The sequence below is a fragment of the Bubalus kerabau genome, chromosome 3, assembly GCF_029407905.1.
Source record: "Bubalus kerabau isolate K-KA32 ecotype Philippines breed swamp buffalo chromosome 3, PCC_UOA_SB_1v2, whole genome shotgun sequence".
NCBI lineage: Eukaryota > Metazoa > Chordata > Mammalia > Artiodactyla > Bovidae > Bubalus > Bubalus kerabau.
This window is the reverse complement of record NC_073626.1, coordinates 180927146-180942759: the sequence shown is the minus strand read 5'-3', so window position 1 is coordinate 180942759 and position 15614 is coordinate 180927146. Positions and strand designations below refer to the sequence as shown.

The following is a 15614-nucleotide window of genomic DNA, read 5'->3' as shown; positions in this document are numbered from 1 at the left end:
TCCTAGCAGACCTTCTGTCCGTCTGCCCTGAACTCTCCTCACTGGAACTAAAAAAAAAGGCTGAATGAAACCCCAGCTCTTTTAGTAATAATTGGAAGAAAGCGCTGTGCATTTATTAAAACAACATATAACACAAACTCGGTCACCGTCCCTTATGTGGGGTATAGACACTGAAATACAGTACGTTATCCTTTCCTGGACCTGTGAGTGCTAACCCACCAAGTAGAGGAAGTGGGCAGCTGTATCAACCTGGCTTCCTTCCCTTCTTTATAACAATCGCCAGTCACACAATGACCAGGCATTATCATACAAAAGTTCCTTTACAAAAAGCACCAAATTGGCATACATATACAAGTATACAAAAATCACATTTAAAAAATGTACAAAATATTCCATTTTGCACCAACGTAGAAAAGAATCCAGTGTGGTTGTTTCAAGCACGTTTCCAATTCTGGTTCGCAACGCTGGACACAGCGGTGGGGTCCTACTCCTAGTTCCTGCTCTCTGAGCAGAGAGAAGACACACCTCCCCGTTGCCCCGCCAGGGGCCCTGACCCCTCCCACCCTGGGCCTGTCACTAAGGCAGCTGGGCCCATCCCCACCCTCCCCGGTCTCTCTGCATCTAGAGGGTCTCTCCCTCATCATCGCCTTACTGGTGTCCTGAAAGAAAAAGACAAAGAAAATCAAGGTGAGATGGGAACGCAGGAGGACGCAGGGCTTACCAAGCTGCGGGGAAAAAATTATCAAACCCCAATTCCTGTCTGGGCTTCCCTGGTGGCTCAGACGGCAAAGCGTCTGCCTACAATGCGGGAGACCTAGGTTCGATCCCTGGGTTGGGAAGATCCTCTGGAGAAGGAAATGGCAACCCACTCCAGTACTCTTGCCTGGAAAATCCCATGGACAGAGAAGCCTGGTAGGCTTCAGTCCATGGGGTCACAAAGAGTCAGACATGACTGCTGCTGCTGCTGCCGCTGCTGCTAAGTCGCTTCAGTTGTGTCTGACTCTGTGCAACCCCATAGACGGCAGCCCACCAGGTTCCCCCATCCCTGGGATTCTCCAGGCAAGAACATTGGAGTGGGTTGCCATTTCCTTCTCCAATGCATGAAAGTGAAAAGTGAAAGTGAAGTCGCTCAGTCGGGTCCGACTCTTAGCGACCCCATGGACTGCAGGCTACCAGGCTCCTCCGTCCATGGGATTTTCCAGGCAAGAGTACTGGAGTGGGGTGCCATTGTCTTCTCCAAGACATGACTGAGTGACCACTAATTCCTGCCTGACCTCTTCCTTTTAAAATCAAAATGGAATTTAGCTGCCTGAATTGCTATGGATTGCAGATCCAATGCAAAAAACTACAGACAGCTGACAAATGAAAGTGTTAGTTGCTCAGTTATGTCCAACTCTTTTGTGACCTCATGGACTATAGCTCAGCAGGCTCTGCTGTCCATGGTATTATCCAGGTAAGAATGCTGGAGTGGGTTGCCATTTCCTCCTCCAGGGGATCTTCCCAACCCAGGGATCAAACCCATGTCTCCTGCATTACAGGCGGATTCTTTACCGCTGAGCTACCAGGGAAGCCCCAGCACTGTTCACTCTTTCCAAATTTTCACAAGATGAAAATTCAAATTCTTTATTGAAATCTTCTTTTAAAAAACAAAAGCTCCTTTTTAAAAAAGACTACTAATTTAAAAAATGCTGACAACTAATTTTTTTAAATTTTGAATATTGAGCCAAGCCTGAGTGCTCTCTATGACTTCTGTTATACTGTGTCACTTTGCATTTGGGAAGGTCATTTAGAGGTAAACTGAGAACTCTTTATTATGAATAGTTGGAGGGATTTCTCTAAGAGAAAAGGGAACGGGATTTTACCTTAAAATCTCTTTTTAATTTTACCTTAAAAACTCTTAAAAAGGGTTTAAAACCCCTACTGGGGACTAGAAACATCATCCCAGTGTCACTCAGTAGGGCTCTCAAGTTGTCACTGAATGAATGAAAAAGTGGAGGTAAATGGGTATCTCACCTTCTTCCTTCCCCTCTGTGGACTCTTCCTCTTCGTGATCTTCTTCTTCAATGAACTCCTCCTCTTCCTCATCTGTGTTTGACAAAGAACAATTGCCTTAGATTGGGGCTGGTGTCTCAGAGGAGAGGTTCAAAGGAGATCCAGGCTGGAGACACCCAGTTCAGTTCAGTCGCTCCATCATGTCTGACTTTTTGTGACCCCATGGACTGCAGCACACCAGACTTCCCTGTCCATCACTAACTCCTGGAGTTTGCTCAAACTCATGTCCATTGAGTCGGTGATGCCATCCAACCATCTACTCCTCTGTTGGCCCCTTCTCCTCCTGCCTCCAATCTTTCCCAGCATCAGGGTCTTTTCCAGTGAGTCAGTTCTTCACATCAGGTGGCCTAAGTATTGGAGTTTCAACTTCAACATCAGTCCTTCCAATGAATATTCAGGACTGATTTCCTTTAGGATGGACTGGTTGGATCTTCCTGCTGTCCAAGGGACTCTCAAGAGTTTTCTCCAACACCACAGTTCAAAAGCATCAATTCTTTGCCGCTCAGCTTTCTCTATAGTTCAACTCTCACATCCATACACAACTACTGGGAAAACCATAGCTTTAACTGGACGGACCTTTGTCAGCAAAGTAATGTCTCTACTTTTTAATATGCTGTCTATGTTGGTCATAGCTTTTCTTCCAAGGAGCAAACATCTTTTAATTTCGTGGCTGTAGTCACTATCTGCAGTGATTTTGGAGCCCCCCCAAAATAAAATCTCTCACTGTCCAGTCAGGATCAAAGGGCCATGTTGGTGACCTCAGGGGCCCAGGAGGTGATGGGTTTGGTCCTCCTTCCCCGCCCTCCTCCTTCCCCCGACACGCTCCAAGGCAGGGAGGCTCAAGACCTCCTTTGTTCCAGTAGCAGCAGCATCTCTTCCCTGGTCTGCCTGTGACCAGAGGAGACCCTGGGAATGCATACCCAGACTGTCTGCCTCTGCACACAGAGCATCATTACCTGGGAAACAGGGAAATGCCTTGGTCCTCAGGAATCAGAGTCCTTATCCTGAAGGAATCTGCTCAGTCTTTGAAATCTGCTTGCCTCACACTCCTTGTCCAGTTTTCCCGCATTCCTTAGCCTACAGGGCCATGGATACAGGGTGGGAAGCCCTTCAGGGGCCATCTGCTCATCAGTTGCCTGAAACTGAGCCCCAGATGGTGACTACGGTGTAAGCTCTGTGCTCACTTTCCCGTCCTGGGGTCTCGCCTTCAAGCTCTACTCAGAGGGGACAGGCCCCTTCCCCACCCCCTCTCTCAAGCCCCTTCTTTGAGCCTTTGGGTGCCCTGAAGGGGTCAGTACAGACTCAGAGTATTTGTCAAGAGTATCTGGAGAAGGGCTTGAAAGAGTTAATTCCTCCAAACTGACAACTGGGATCTGTACATAACTCGAGGAATTTTTTTTTTTTTTTTTTTGTGGTGGTGGTTTAAACCATTATTACAATTAACTACTTATAGCAGCATTTTCTAAGAATTTACTATGTGCCAAGTGCTAACTTGTGCTAAGGACTATACACGCATTGCCTCATACAATCCCCAGATGACCCTCGGTGGAACCTGCACTTACTGCCTATGTAGCCTCTGCAAATCACTCACCTTTCCTTGGTTTTATTTTTTTAATTTTTCATTTTATATTGGAGTATGGCCGATTAACAACACTGTGATAGTTTCAGGTGGACAGCAAAGGGACTCAGTCGTACATGGTCATGGATCCATTCTCCCACCTTTCCTTGGTTTTATTGCCTTGACTACAAAACGGAGATGACAAAAGAACTACCTCTTAAAGTTGTTGTATTAAACAACAGAATTCATGTCCAGGGCTCAGTGGCCAGGACACAGAAAGTTCTCAATGAATGGTAGCCATGGGTATGCTCCCCATTTACCCGTGAGGACACAGAGAGGCTCAGGGAGATTACTGAAGGCAGCGCAGGTATTCACAGTGTCAGACTGTTCACACAGTATTATCCACTCTTGAATATCTTAGTTAAGGGAGGGTGACTCCAGGGGATCTTCCCAACCCAGGGATCGAACCGGCATCTCTTACATCTCCTGTATTAGCAGCCGAGTTCTTTAACACCACCTGGGAAGCCCAGATGATCTACAGCCATGGATTTACCCAAGTTCATTGACACCTCCCTGGTGACTGGCAACTTCCCTGGTGGTTCAGACAGTAAAGAATCTGTCTGCAATGCCAGAAACCCAGGTTTGATCCCTGGGTCAGGAAGATACCCTGGAGAAGAAAATGGCAACCCACTCCAGTATTCTTGCCTGGATAATCCCATGGACAGAGGAGCCTGGTGGGCTACAGTCCATGGGGTCACAAAGAGTCAGACATGACTGAGCGACTAACACTTTCATTGACACCTCAGCTTTGGGATGTATGTCATCCTTACCCAAGAATAGAGTATATTTGGGCTTCTGAGAATGGATTTAACACTCCGGATTCTGAAAGCTTGCAGGCGAGCAGACGCAGGAGGTGCCAAGAAGCTTTTCTTTCTCTTGCAAGCCCATTCATAGCTCTTCCCTGCCCCTACACGACCCCTACCCCTCTTTCTTACTCTCAGCAGACCACTGGAGCATCACCTCTCACACAAAGGCAACATTCAACAGAACTGGATCTGCCCTCCCTCTCTTTGTTGCTAACTAGCTACCTTTCAACTGTGAAACCTTGAGCGAACTATCAACATCTTTGTTCTCCATCTGGTTCCTCGTGCTTTCTTATTATTTTTCCTTTATTATTGTTATGGCTATATTGTTACAATTATTATAGGTACTCTGTGGAAAAGTAATCACAGACAGAAGCAAGGGCAGAATATAGATAAATTAAGGTGCCTGAGCATCCAAGTTTACGGCAGTAGGAAGCTGAAGCTAAGACTAGATTTAGGCAATAACTAGTAAGGCAATGGCACCCCACTCCAGTACTCTTGCCTGGAAAATCCTACGGACGAAGGAGCCTGGTGCGCTGCAGTCCATGGGGTCGCTAAGAGTCGGACACGACTGAGCAACTTCACTTTCACTTTTCATTTTCATGCATTGGAGAAGGAAATGGCAACCCGCTCCAGTGTTCTTGCCTGGAGAATCCCAGGGACGGGGGAGCCTGGTGCGCTGCAGTCCATGGGGTCGCTAAGAGTCAGACACGACTGAGCAACTTCACTTTCACTTTTCATTTTCATGCATTGGAGAAGGAAATGGCAACCCACTCCAGTGTTCTTGCCTGGAGAATCCCAGGGACGGGGGAGCCTGGTGGGCTGCCGTCTATGGGGTCGCACAGAGTCGGACACGACTGAAGCGACTTAGCAGTAGCAGTATTTGTCTAGTACCTTACAGAGGCCTCTGAATCAATGTCTTATTTGTTGCACAGCATCATTCAGTGGTCATTATCAGTAGGCCCATTTGTAACCTAAGTTTAAAGTGAGGAAATGAAGCTCAGAGAGGTGGAGGGAACCATCAAAGTGCCACAAAAGATAAGAAATGGCAGAACTGGGTGGTTCCGTGGTTAAGAATCCACCTGCCAATGCATGGAACACGGGTTCCATTCCCAGTCTGGAAAGAGTCCACGTGCGGGAAGATAACTAAGCCTGTGCTCCAAAATGAGAAAAGTCCATGCACTATAACTAGAGAAAGCCCGCACACAGCAACGAAGACCCAGTGAAGCCAAAAAAAAAAAAAAAAAAAAAATAGAAGTAGCAGAACCAGATTTGATCTTAGGTCTGCCTGATTTTATGAAGTTAAAAGATGCTTGCTCCTTGGAAGAAAAGCTATGACCAACCTAGACAGCATATTAAAAAGCAGAGACATTAGTTTACCAACAAAGGTCTGTCTAAAAGCTATGGTTTTTCTAGTAGTCATGTATGGATGTGAGAGTTGGACCAGAAAGAAGGCTGAGTGCCGAAGAATTGATGCTTTTGAACCGTGGTGTTGGAGAGAACTCTTGAGAGTCCCTTGGACAGCAAGGAGATCAAACCAGTCAATCCTAAAGGAAATCCACCCTGAATATTAATTGGAAGGACTGATGCTGAAGCTGAAGCTCCAATACTTTGGCCACCTGATGTGAAGAAATGACTCATTGGAAAAGACCCTGATGCTGGGAAAGACTGAAGGCAGGAAGAGAAGGGGCCGACAGAGGATGAGATGGTTGGATTTCATCACCAACCTGATGGACGTGAGTTTGAGCAAGCTCCGGGATTTGGTGATGGTCAGGGAAGCATGGTGTGCTGCAGTCCATGGGGTTGTAAAGAGTCGGACACGACTGAGTGACTGAACTGAACTGAACTGCCTGATTCCAAGTTGCCTTGCTGTTTCTATCACCCCAAGTTCCTCCCTATAGCAGATCCATACATAATTTATTGAGCTGGGCTCATCCAGAAGTTGACTGTACAAGTCTGATGGATATCTGGGTATGTCTGGCAGTGTATCCTCCATGTGGGTCTCAGTGGGAGGGAAGCTGACTTGCAGGGGAAATAATCCCTTACCTGTCCCAAAGTCGATGGTCCTCAGGGTGTCAGCTACGTGCTCTAAGTCCAAAGTAAAGTAGTCCATGTTTTCAAAGCCCTGCTCTATCTTCCCCAGCTGGCAACCCTTGGAAGCTTCCACGATGCTGTGGGGCAGAGAGCAAAGGGGGGAGGGGCACAGTGAGATCTCTGGTCCCAGAGAAGGAAGGAGGCCTTTTAGCTCCAACTTACACCAGGGCACATGCTTGTGTCCACACCCAGGCCTTGCACCCAGAGGCTTCCCTGGAGGGTGGAGTATTTTCCCTTGGGTCACAAGCAGAATAGATGTCTAAGACAGCAGGGAGGCAAAGGGTAGGAAAGGTAGCCTGGGGGAAGACCCTCCCAGCAGAACTAATGCAAAGGAGGAGGCCGTCTGAACATGTCAGAGGCCCTGAGGGGAACTAGAACCTTGACTCATAGCCCTGGGGAGACACTGACCTTCTGATGAGCTGCTTGGCACTCTGTGGGGGGAGAGAAAGAGCAAAGGGTTAGAACTGCAGAAAGGGGAGCCCCAGGAAATCAGCAAAACCGGTGACCAGGCACTGCGGATGCACACTTGGTGCCAACCCCTTGCCCAGCTTTGACCTGTTCATCAGCTTCAGCCAAACAGAACTTGGATTTTCCCTCTGCCCATGGTCTGCACAGGCCTTGGTCATTATCCTAGGACCCTCCCGTTGTGGCAGGAAGCTTGGATTCTAGGAGTATTCACCTAAGCACTCTTAAACGGAAATCCCCAAGTTGAGAATCATATTCTAATCACCTTTTTATACCCGATGTCTAGCACAAAGCCTGGCCCACAGTATGTGCTTAGGAAATTTTTATTGAACTTAACTCTTCCTTACAAAATCTTACAGCTGATCCCTTCATGTTTCCCCCAACAAGCTCTTCTAGGGTAGGGCTGTCTCTTTCATCTGTCTCTCCATCTCAGCGACTGGCCTACAGCAGGTGCTCAGTTAATAGTCTCCACATGGGCACTGTATTTTGCAGCTTGCAAAGGCATTTCACAAGCATCCTTTTATTTAATCTTCATAAAATCAGTTGAGAGGAAGGGAGGGAGAAATTGTTACATGCTCACTATGCAGTCAGGGGCTTCCTGGGTAGCTCAGCTGGTAAAGAATCTGCCTGCAATGCAGGAGATCCCGGTTCGATTCCTGGGTCAGGAAGTTCCCCTGGAGAAAGGATAGGCTACCCACTCCAGTATTCTTGGGCTTCCCTGATGGCTCAGATAGTAAAGAATCCACCTGCAAAGCAGGAGGCCTGGGTTCAATCCCTGGGTTGTGAAAATCCCTTGGAGGAGGGCATGGCAATCCACTCCAGTATTCTTGCCTGGAGAATCCCCATGGACAGAAGAGCCTGGCGGGCTAGAGTCCATTCGGTCACAAAGAGTTGGACATGATTGAGAAACTAAGCACAGCATAGCACATACAGATGAGGAGACTGAGTCTTTTAATATGAATGAGCTTGAAATAACTTCCCCAAAGGCATAGTCTTTGGTGATCAGTGATGGAGCCCAACTTGCCCCTTGGAGCTGCTGAGTTGAAGTGCCCACCCCCTCCCAGGACTGCTCACCAGGAGGAAGATGGCGCCACCGGGCTCGTCCAGAGACTGGATGGCTGTCTCCACCAGCTTGGTGGACTTGTCCAGTTGCTCCCGGTACTGCTGGATGAGGGCCTCGAGGAAGCCGAGCTTCTCCTCCTGCTCGCGCGTGATCCGCTGCAGCAGCTCGCTCTTCTTCTCGTCTAGGATGGCGTACAGCGTGTCAAACTTCTGGCTCAGTTCTTCTTTCACCTGGTGACTGTTCTCCTGGGGACAGAGATCTCCAAGTCACGTCCTGCAGGTCCTCCTTCCTATCCCCCACCCTTCCTTCCTGGGATGGGTGTGCTAGGAATGAAGAGTCTAGAGCTGGGAGAGATTTACCACACCCCCATTTTGCAGAACACGAAACAAAGCCTTAGCCAAAAGAAAGCATTTGCTAGGGTTTGCCAGCAACGTTTGGAGGCTGGCGTCGTAGAGAAAACTACACCTTTCCTCAAAAGTGGAGACTCTAGGGTCAGGTGGGGTGACATATGTGGGCCTCCTGTGTGCCCCCAGTCACACTCTTTCTCCACTTTAGGACCAAGACCAGATTTGGGAAATTCTGCATCATTTGGTCCCCAGAGAAGTGGAGAAGCAGCCCCACCCCACCCCTGGCAATGGTATCCACATTGAGGCTCCCTGCTGTCCAACACTGACGCTACATTTTCGTTTTCTTACCTATAAACTGGGTATAATAGTAGCATCTCATTAGACTGGGGGCCCCTCGTGGATAATAACAACATCCTTCTTCCTTCTCTGAACCTATACTCACACAACTCTATCCATCAGAAATACACTGATCACTCCCAACCCCCCATGTCATTCCCAGGTCCCCACCTCAAGGGGATATGAAAAATCATGGATGCTTTTGCAGGAATAGAAAAGAGTCCTCTGCCTCTACTGTCTTGCTCCTCAGAGTGTGGTCCATGGGCAAGCAACTTGGGCAAATCCTGGGAGCTTGTTAGAAAAGCACAATCTCATTCCTCCTTCTAGACCTACTGAATCAGAACTTGAATTCTAACAAAATCTCAGGGTGATTTCAAGTTTCCCATTAAAGCCTGAGAAGCTTTAGTGTACAGCACACAGGAGAACAATGCTCTAAGAACTACTAGTTCCCTGGATAAATGCTGGGAATGATTGAAGGGGACACTGCCTGAAGTCAGGGACCTGGTCTGTCTTCCTCACCACCCCATCCTCAGCATCTTTGGCAGAGCCTGGTACCCAGCTATTCTCAAGAAGCTTTTGTGAGTGAATGAATAAATGGATTAGTAGTCATTCCCTCCCCAACCATCCCTGTGTGAACACTCCAGGCCCAGGCTCGATGGGGAAGCCACCCCAGAGACCAGGTTGCCCTGGGAGGCTTCGAATGCCCAGGCCCAGCTATGCTTCCCCTCACCTTGGTCACTCGACAGGAGTCCTCTAGCTGAGTGATGATGGTCTGCACACGGTCGTTCCCTGCCACCAGCATGGAGATACAGTTACTCAGCTCAGTCTAGATGGGAGGGATGGTGGGGGAACAGGAGAGGAGAGACAAAAATAGTCTCAGGGCCCACCCTCATGGGAGTGGCGGCAACACAGCACCCTCACTCCCCTCTCTGCTAGAAAGAGCCTCTTTCTGGGGTGCAGCTCAGGTCCAGAGCAGAGCACACCAGAGAGACACTGCATCCCTCATATCACAGTGGAGGCACAGAGAGGGGAAGTGAGTTGCCCCAAATGCACAGCAATGTGCTGGCCAAGGAGGGGCTTGTTTCTAGGAATGAAGGGATCCAGGAAAAAAAAAAAATAGGTTGGAGAATTCTAGAAGAGAAAGATCAAGAGACAAGAGGAAGGAGGGGAGGAAAGAGTACAGAAAGGGGTTGTTGTTGCTTAGTCAGAAAGTCATGTCCGACTCTTTTGCGATGCTATGGACTGTAACTCACCAGGCTCCTCTGTCCATGGGATTTGCCAGGCAAGAATACTGGAGTGGGTTGCCATTCCCTTCTCCAGGAGATCTTCCCAGCCCAGGGTTTGAATCTGTGTCTCCTGCATTGGTAGGTGAATTCTTTACCACTGAGTCACCTGGGAAGCCACAGCTTACCGCATGTACAGGGTGGTGGGGCTCTCATGGGCCCAGGGACCCAGGGAGAAGGCTGCCTTTTGCTGCAGGGGGATCTGGGGAGGGGTGACCAGCACAGAAAGAGGTAGCAGGGGCCCAAACCACACTGGGTTATAGAAGTCATGGCCTGAGAGGACCCGGGTGACCTGGCTCTGGGATCTGGTCTCTCCCTTGGGGCCGCACCCAGGTGCCCTCAAGCTGCTCTAAGTATAACTCATGAGCTCAGCCATCTCCCCAAGGAAGGCAAGGGCAGCTCTCCCTGTGGCCCGGGACGTCCCTCCAGGGGGACTATTCCTGAAAGGCCGGCTCAGCAGATCTACGGGGATCAAGTCCGCATCCTGAATCATCTGTCCAGCGGGCTTGGGCTGGGGGTGGGAGTCGCTCAGGCCAGTACCTTCTGTCCCTGGAAGACACTCTGCAGTGGGGCCACCTCGCAGGCCTTGTGGGCTCCGAACACCTTGCACATGGAGCACGTGGGCACCTCGCACGTGAGGCAGTAGATGTTGATTTTCTCATCTTCATGCTCTTTGCACATGGGGTGGCTGCCCTTCTGCAGCGGCCGGCTGAAGTGGAGAAGAGTCATCAGTCATGAGGTGTGGTTTCAAATCCCTGTCTTCCCCTGCAGCCCCAGGAGCCCCCCACCCCACCCCATATCTACAACCCGAGCTCTCAGAGGTTGTCTGTCCTGAATCCTTTTCTTTTCATTCTCTGAGGGCCCAGAACCAGGGAAGCCAATGAAACCAAGACTAGGATTCAAACTCCAGTGATGGAGTTGGCCCAGGCCTGGCCAATGCAGGACCTGGAAAAAGTTGTAGGATCCCAGAGTCATTTTGAGACGTTCTGGAAAGGAGGAAACTGGGTCCAAGAAAGGTGAATGGACTTGTCCAATGTCGCCCAGCAAGTCAGGGCAGGGGAGGCTAATGTTCATTTGTTCTAATTATAGTCCCCAGGCTCTTGGTTACAGCAGATTGGGCTTCCAACAAAGCAATTTATATTCATGGCCTCACTGAATTCTATATTTAATCCACCAGACTGTAATCTCCATCGAAGCAGGGAAACTTGCCTGCTGTCTTCAGCCCTAAATCTGCAATGTACAGTGCCTGACATGGGGAAGGTGGTGATTGAATACGGGTGGAGAGAATACATCAGTAAGCAAGGTGTACCAAGGTGAAAAGGAGGTGGTATGTGTGCCCCAAGTCACTCAGCGAAAGCAGAGGCAGCCCAGGGCCATCCAATGGCCCAGCACAAGCCTTAACTTCCAACCTGAGAGTCTCTCCAGGATCCAGAGTTGCTTCTTTCTCTTTCTTCCCAAACACACACTCTTAGGATGACTTTCTCCCTTTGTCTGTCTCCTCTTAGGGCCTCTGGCATTTTATCTATGGTTCTCTCATGGTTACTTCCTCCATGAGATTCAATTTTTTGAGTCTAGGTTTTACCGCCCGGCTAACTCTACACTCATCTAGAGTCAATAGTGTGTCTACATCATCTCTGATTTCCAAGCCCCTAACACAGCAGTGTGTGTGTGTGCTCAGTCACTTAGTCGTGTCTGACTCTTTGCAACCCCATGGACTGTAGCCCACCAGGCTCTGCTGTCCATGGATTTCTCCAGTCAAGAATACCGGAGTGGGTTCCCATTTCCTTCTCCAGGAGATCTTTCCAACCCAGGGATAGAACCCATATCTCCTGTGTCTCCTGCATTGACAAGCAGATTCTTTACCACTGAGCGATGGCAGGCAGGTCATAAATGGTGACTGTCCCCCAACATGTCAGTGCCTCACCTCCAAACAGCCCTGCATGACTGATCACATCCAGGGCATTACTGTCCCCTCAAGATCTTAAATAAGCTCCTTTTCAGACTTGTCTTCCCAGGGTCCCCCATGCCAGCAGGGCTCTCCCTTTGCTACCTGTCTCTGCCCTCTGGGAAGGGAGCTCTGGGGTGACTGCAGGCGCAGAGGTGAGGTACAATCCTGCGGTCTGGTGTCTGTGTCCCCCGTCATCCCAGATGCCCATCCTCCCAACCCCAGGCACCAGCATCAGGGTTCAAGTCCACACTGTTCTGCCGCTTACTCATGGTGACCTTGGACAAGTGATTTCACCTCTCTGGGCCCTGGTTTCACCCCCAAGCTACTGAGATCATGACAGGAGTTCTCCGTGATGAACGTGCAGTGCCTGGCATGGAGCAGACCCTCAGTAACTATCGTCGTCATTCAGTTCTGGGGAAAGGCCTGGGAGGGTTCAAACACAACTTCCTCTTCCTAGGTTGACTCTATTATTTTGGTGCAATACTGATTTTATTATGATCATGATCAACAACATAATCCCATTTTTGTAGTGTTGAACTCTGGCAACAAGAGAGGCAGTAGCAAGAATGTTCACCACGGAGTCAGTCAGACAGGCTCCCTCTCAGCTTCACCACTCGCTAGCTGAGTGGCCTCGGACAAACCTCTGAGTCTCCATTTTCTCATCAGAAAATGAGGGTAAAAATGGCTCAAAGGATTACTGTGAGAATTAAAATGGGAATAATGCATGGAAAATGCTCAGTGCAGCGCTGCACGCAGTGGATGCTCAGTAAATACTTGCCATCTTGAGCACTTCCCATCAACATCCTATTTGATAGTCACGATAGCAAATCTTACTGTCCGTTTCTGGAGACAGAGGAAATAGAGGCCCAGAGACTCACCCAAGACCCTACCGTGCATGAGTAACAGAGTCAGAGGAGCAAACACAGTGCTCTGGCTAGAGCTTTCTCAAACAAGGACTAGTCTGTCGACTTACTGGGGCACGTATTTGGTGAGGGCTTGGGACCTCAAGGGCCATGAGGTCAGCAGCCTCTTGTCAGGACATGCTGATCAGTAAAGATCTGCTTGGTAGCTTTATCTCTCCCCAACACAGCACAACCTCCACTAGGCACAAATTCTGCCCAAGAATGAGTGGCTATTTCACAAACAGGGAGAGTTGGAGCTAGATGGGTTGGGCTGGGTCCCAGCAATTCTCCTTCTCAGCTGCGAAACTCTGGGTAAATGATTTTACCTCTTTGAGCCTCAGCTTCCTCCTCCATGAAACAGGGATGATGAAAGCCATGCTAATCCATAAAAAACCGCTGTGAAGCAGCAGCAGGAAGCATTCCTGGTGTTTGGCACTGCTCTTATCATTATAGAGAAACTGGCTTTGTTCTCACTGGGCGCTTTCTCTGCTCATCAGGGCCACTTAACTGGCCCCAGTGGCTCCCTCTCCCTCACTCTCCCTCTCACATCTCATCTGTCCCCTGATTTTGGTCTCAGTATCTTCCAGGAGGACAGCCTAATGCCTGGGTCTCCCTGCCATTCACTGGATGACACCGAGAGCCAGGGCTGGGGGATAAGATGAGTCTCTGTTCATGCCTAAGGGAGATGGCTGTCTGGACTAACTGGCATATCTCTTCCAGCTAGGGGACTGGATCCAGAGTAGGTGAAGGAGGATGGGGCCCTGAAGCGCTGGACGCCCAGGATGGGCCAGGGGCAGGGGGATGGCCTCCCCGCGGAGGGAGCACTGACCTGGAGCACTCCTGTTTGTAGATGTCAATGATGTTCTCCACCAGCAGATTCCGCTGCAGGCCGTACACCCCGTGGCGGTCCATGATCACCTCGTGGCGGCAGGAAGGGCAGCGGAAACGGCCTCCAGACATGGCCGCGGAGCCAACCCGGCCGGTCCAATAGGGATTGGCAGCCTGCTGGCGACAGGGGCGGAGGTGAGGCCTGGGCTCCCTCCTCGGCTCCTTCCCTTTCTGACCTCCAACTGTCTTCCCCATTGATCACCACCACCATTCTCATCAAACCACATAACTTAAAGCTTCCCCTTGGCTCAGACGGATAAAGCGTCTGCCTGTAGCGCCGGAGACCCGGATTCGATCCCTGGGTTGGGAAGATCCCCTGGAGAAGGAAATGGCAACCCACTCCAGTACTCTTGCCTGGGAAATCCCATGGATGGAGGAGCCTGGCAGGCTACCGTCCATGGGGTTGCAAAGAGTCGGTCACAACTGAGCGACTTCACTTTCTTTCCTAATATGAGAGAGCCAGCCCACTTACACAGGGAGCACCTGAGAATCAACTAAGGAATCAACAGGTTTGGAGGTCAGCAGACCAAGGGTCAAGTCACAGTAATTCTTGGAATGACTTCGGGTGAGCAACCTTTTCTCACCAAGCCTTGGTTTGTCCATTCATGAAATGGGCATGTAATTACAGCCAGCTCCTAGAGTTGCGTTTTAAAGAAAAGATAGAGACCATTCTGTAAAGTGCTTCTGGGGAACTTTGAGGCCTGTCTCCCAGCCAGGATGGACACCCACTCCCATTCTTTTCTTAAGGAGATGAAGCCCCTCCTGCTCCCCATTATAGGAAACAGTTTCAAGGGGAAGATGCTGAGAGGGTGCCTCTCAGCCACCCTCCTCCTAAAGATCTGGGCCCCCTGCCACTGCGGAGCTGGCTCCAGCCCCTGGGGTCTGGTTTCTCTCTCCTTTCTGCCTGCCTCTCCCACTTATCACTTGAAGCATTTGACTCCTGATTGGAGAGTCAACTGCGGTGCTCAGGACGGGGTGGGGTAGCTGCAGGCAGGGTGGGGAGGGGAGAAGTGCGTCATGGAGAAGGAATGGGTCAGCCAGAGCCACCTCCCCAGCCCCGTCGACCCCTTCCAGAGACTTCGGCAGGGGTTCACTTCAGAGGGGGAAAAAAACAAGTCCAGTTTGGAAGGGTTCCGGACTAAGAGAGAAGTTTTCTTTTAGCTTTCATCACAGGAAGACTGAGTAGCTGCCTGGAGCCCCAGTCCTATGCCAGGCCCAGCACTGACCTGGAAGATGTCGTTGGCACACTTCCGGCAGAGGTTGTGCTGGCACGGCAAGATGACCACCGGCTTGGTAAACATCTCCAGGCAGATGGGGCAGATCAGCTGCTTCTCCAGGTTCTCCATGGGGTTTCCATCCTGGATCAGGCTCGACTTATAATCCATGTTGTCCTGGAGACAGACGTGGGGACCCACCTGGCTGCCTCCTTCACCTGCCTTGCTCTAAGCAGACCTGGGGGTCTTTGTTACAGAATACCCGCCCGGAGCCTCTTTGCCTTCCTCTCCTGGCGCCCAAACTCTGCCTTGGTCTGAGGCCCCTCTGATATTTATAGCTGGGCCCTGGTCACATGAGCCCCAGGAGGAGACCAGCTGAGCATTCCGGTGCCAAGTGGCTGGCGAAGCTTGAGTTTCCTCCAGGCCTGAAAGACCAACCCTCTCGGATCACATGTAAGGATGAGCAGTCACTGTTCCCTTGGGACGGGGGTCGTAAACAAGAACAGCTTGTTCGTGGGCAGGCTTGGGGCAGGACTGGTACCCAGAGTTTCCTCCAAAAATTAGTCTCCTCCTACAGCAGGCTGGTAAGGAGTGAGGGGGC

General features: G+C 50.1%; 1 protein-coding gene across 1 annotated transcript; it reads right to left on the bottom strand.

Annotated features, from left to right (window-relative positions):
* Nucleotides 1-77: 77 nt before the first annotated feature.
* Nucleotides 78-15332, bottom strand: TRIM63 (tripartite motif containing 63). Its single transcript, XM_055574065.1, has 9 exons — nt 15026-15332; nt 13741-13913; nt 10602-10770; nt 9509-9604; nt 8107-8340; nt 6976-6998; nt 6520-6644; nt 2014-2085; nt 78-659 (listed from the first exon to the last, which is right to left on the bottom strand). Exons 1-9 carry the CDS (start codon nt 15182-15184, stop codon nt 649-651), a joined length of 1062 nt encoding a protein of 353 aa, XP_055430040.1. The 5' UTR covers nt 15185-15332; the 3' UTR covers nt 78-648.
* Nucleotides 15333-15614: the final 282 nt, after the last annotated feature.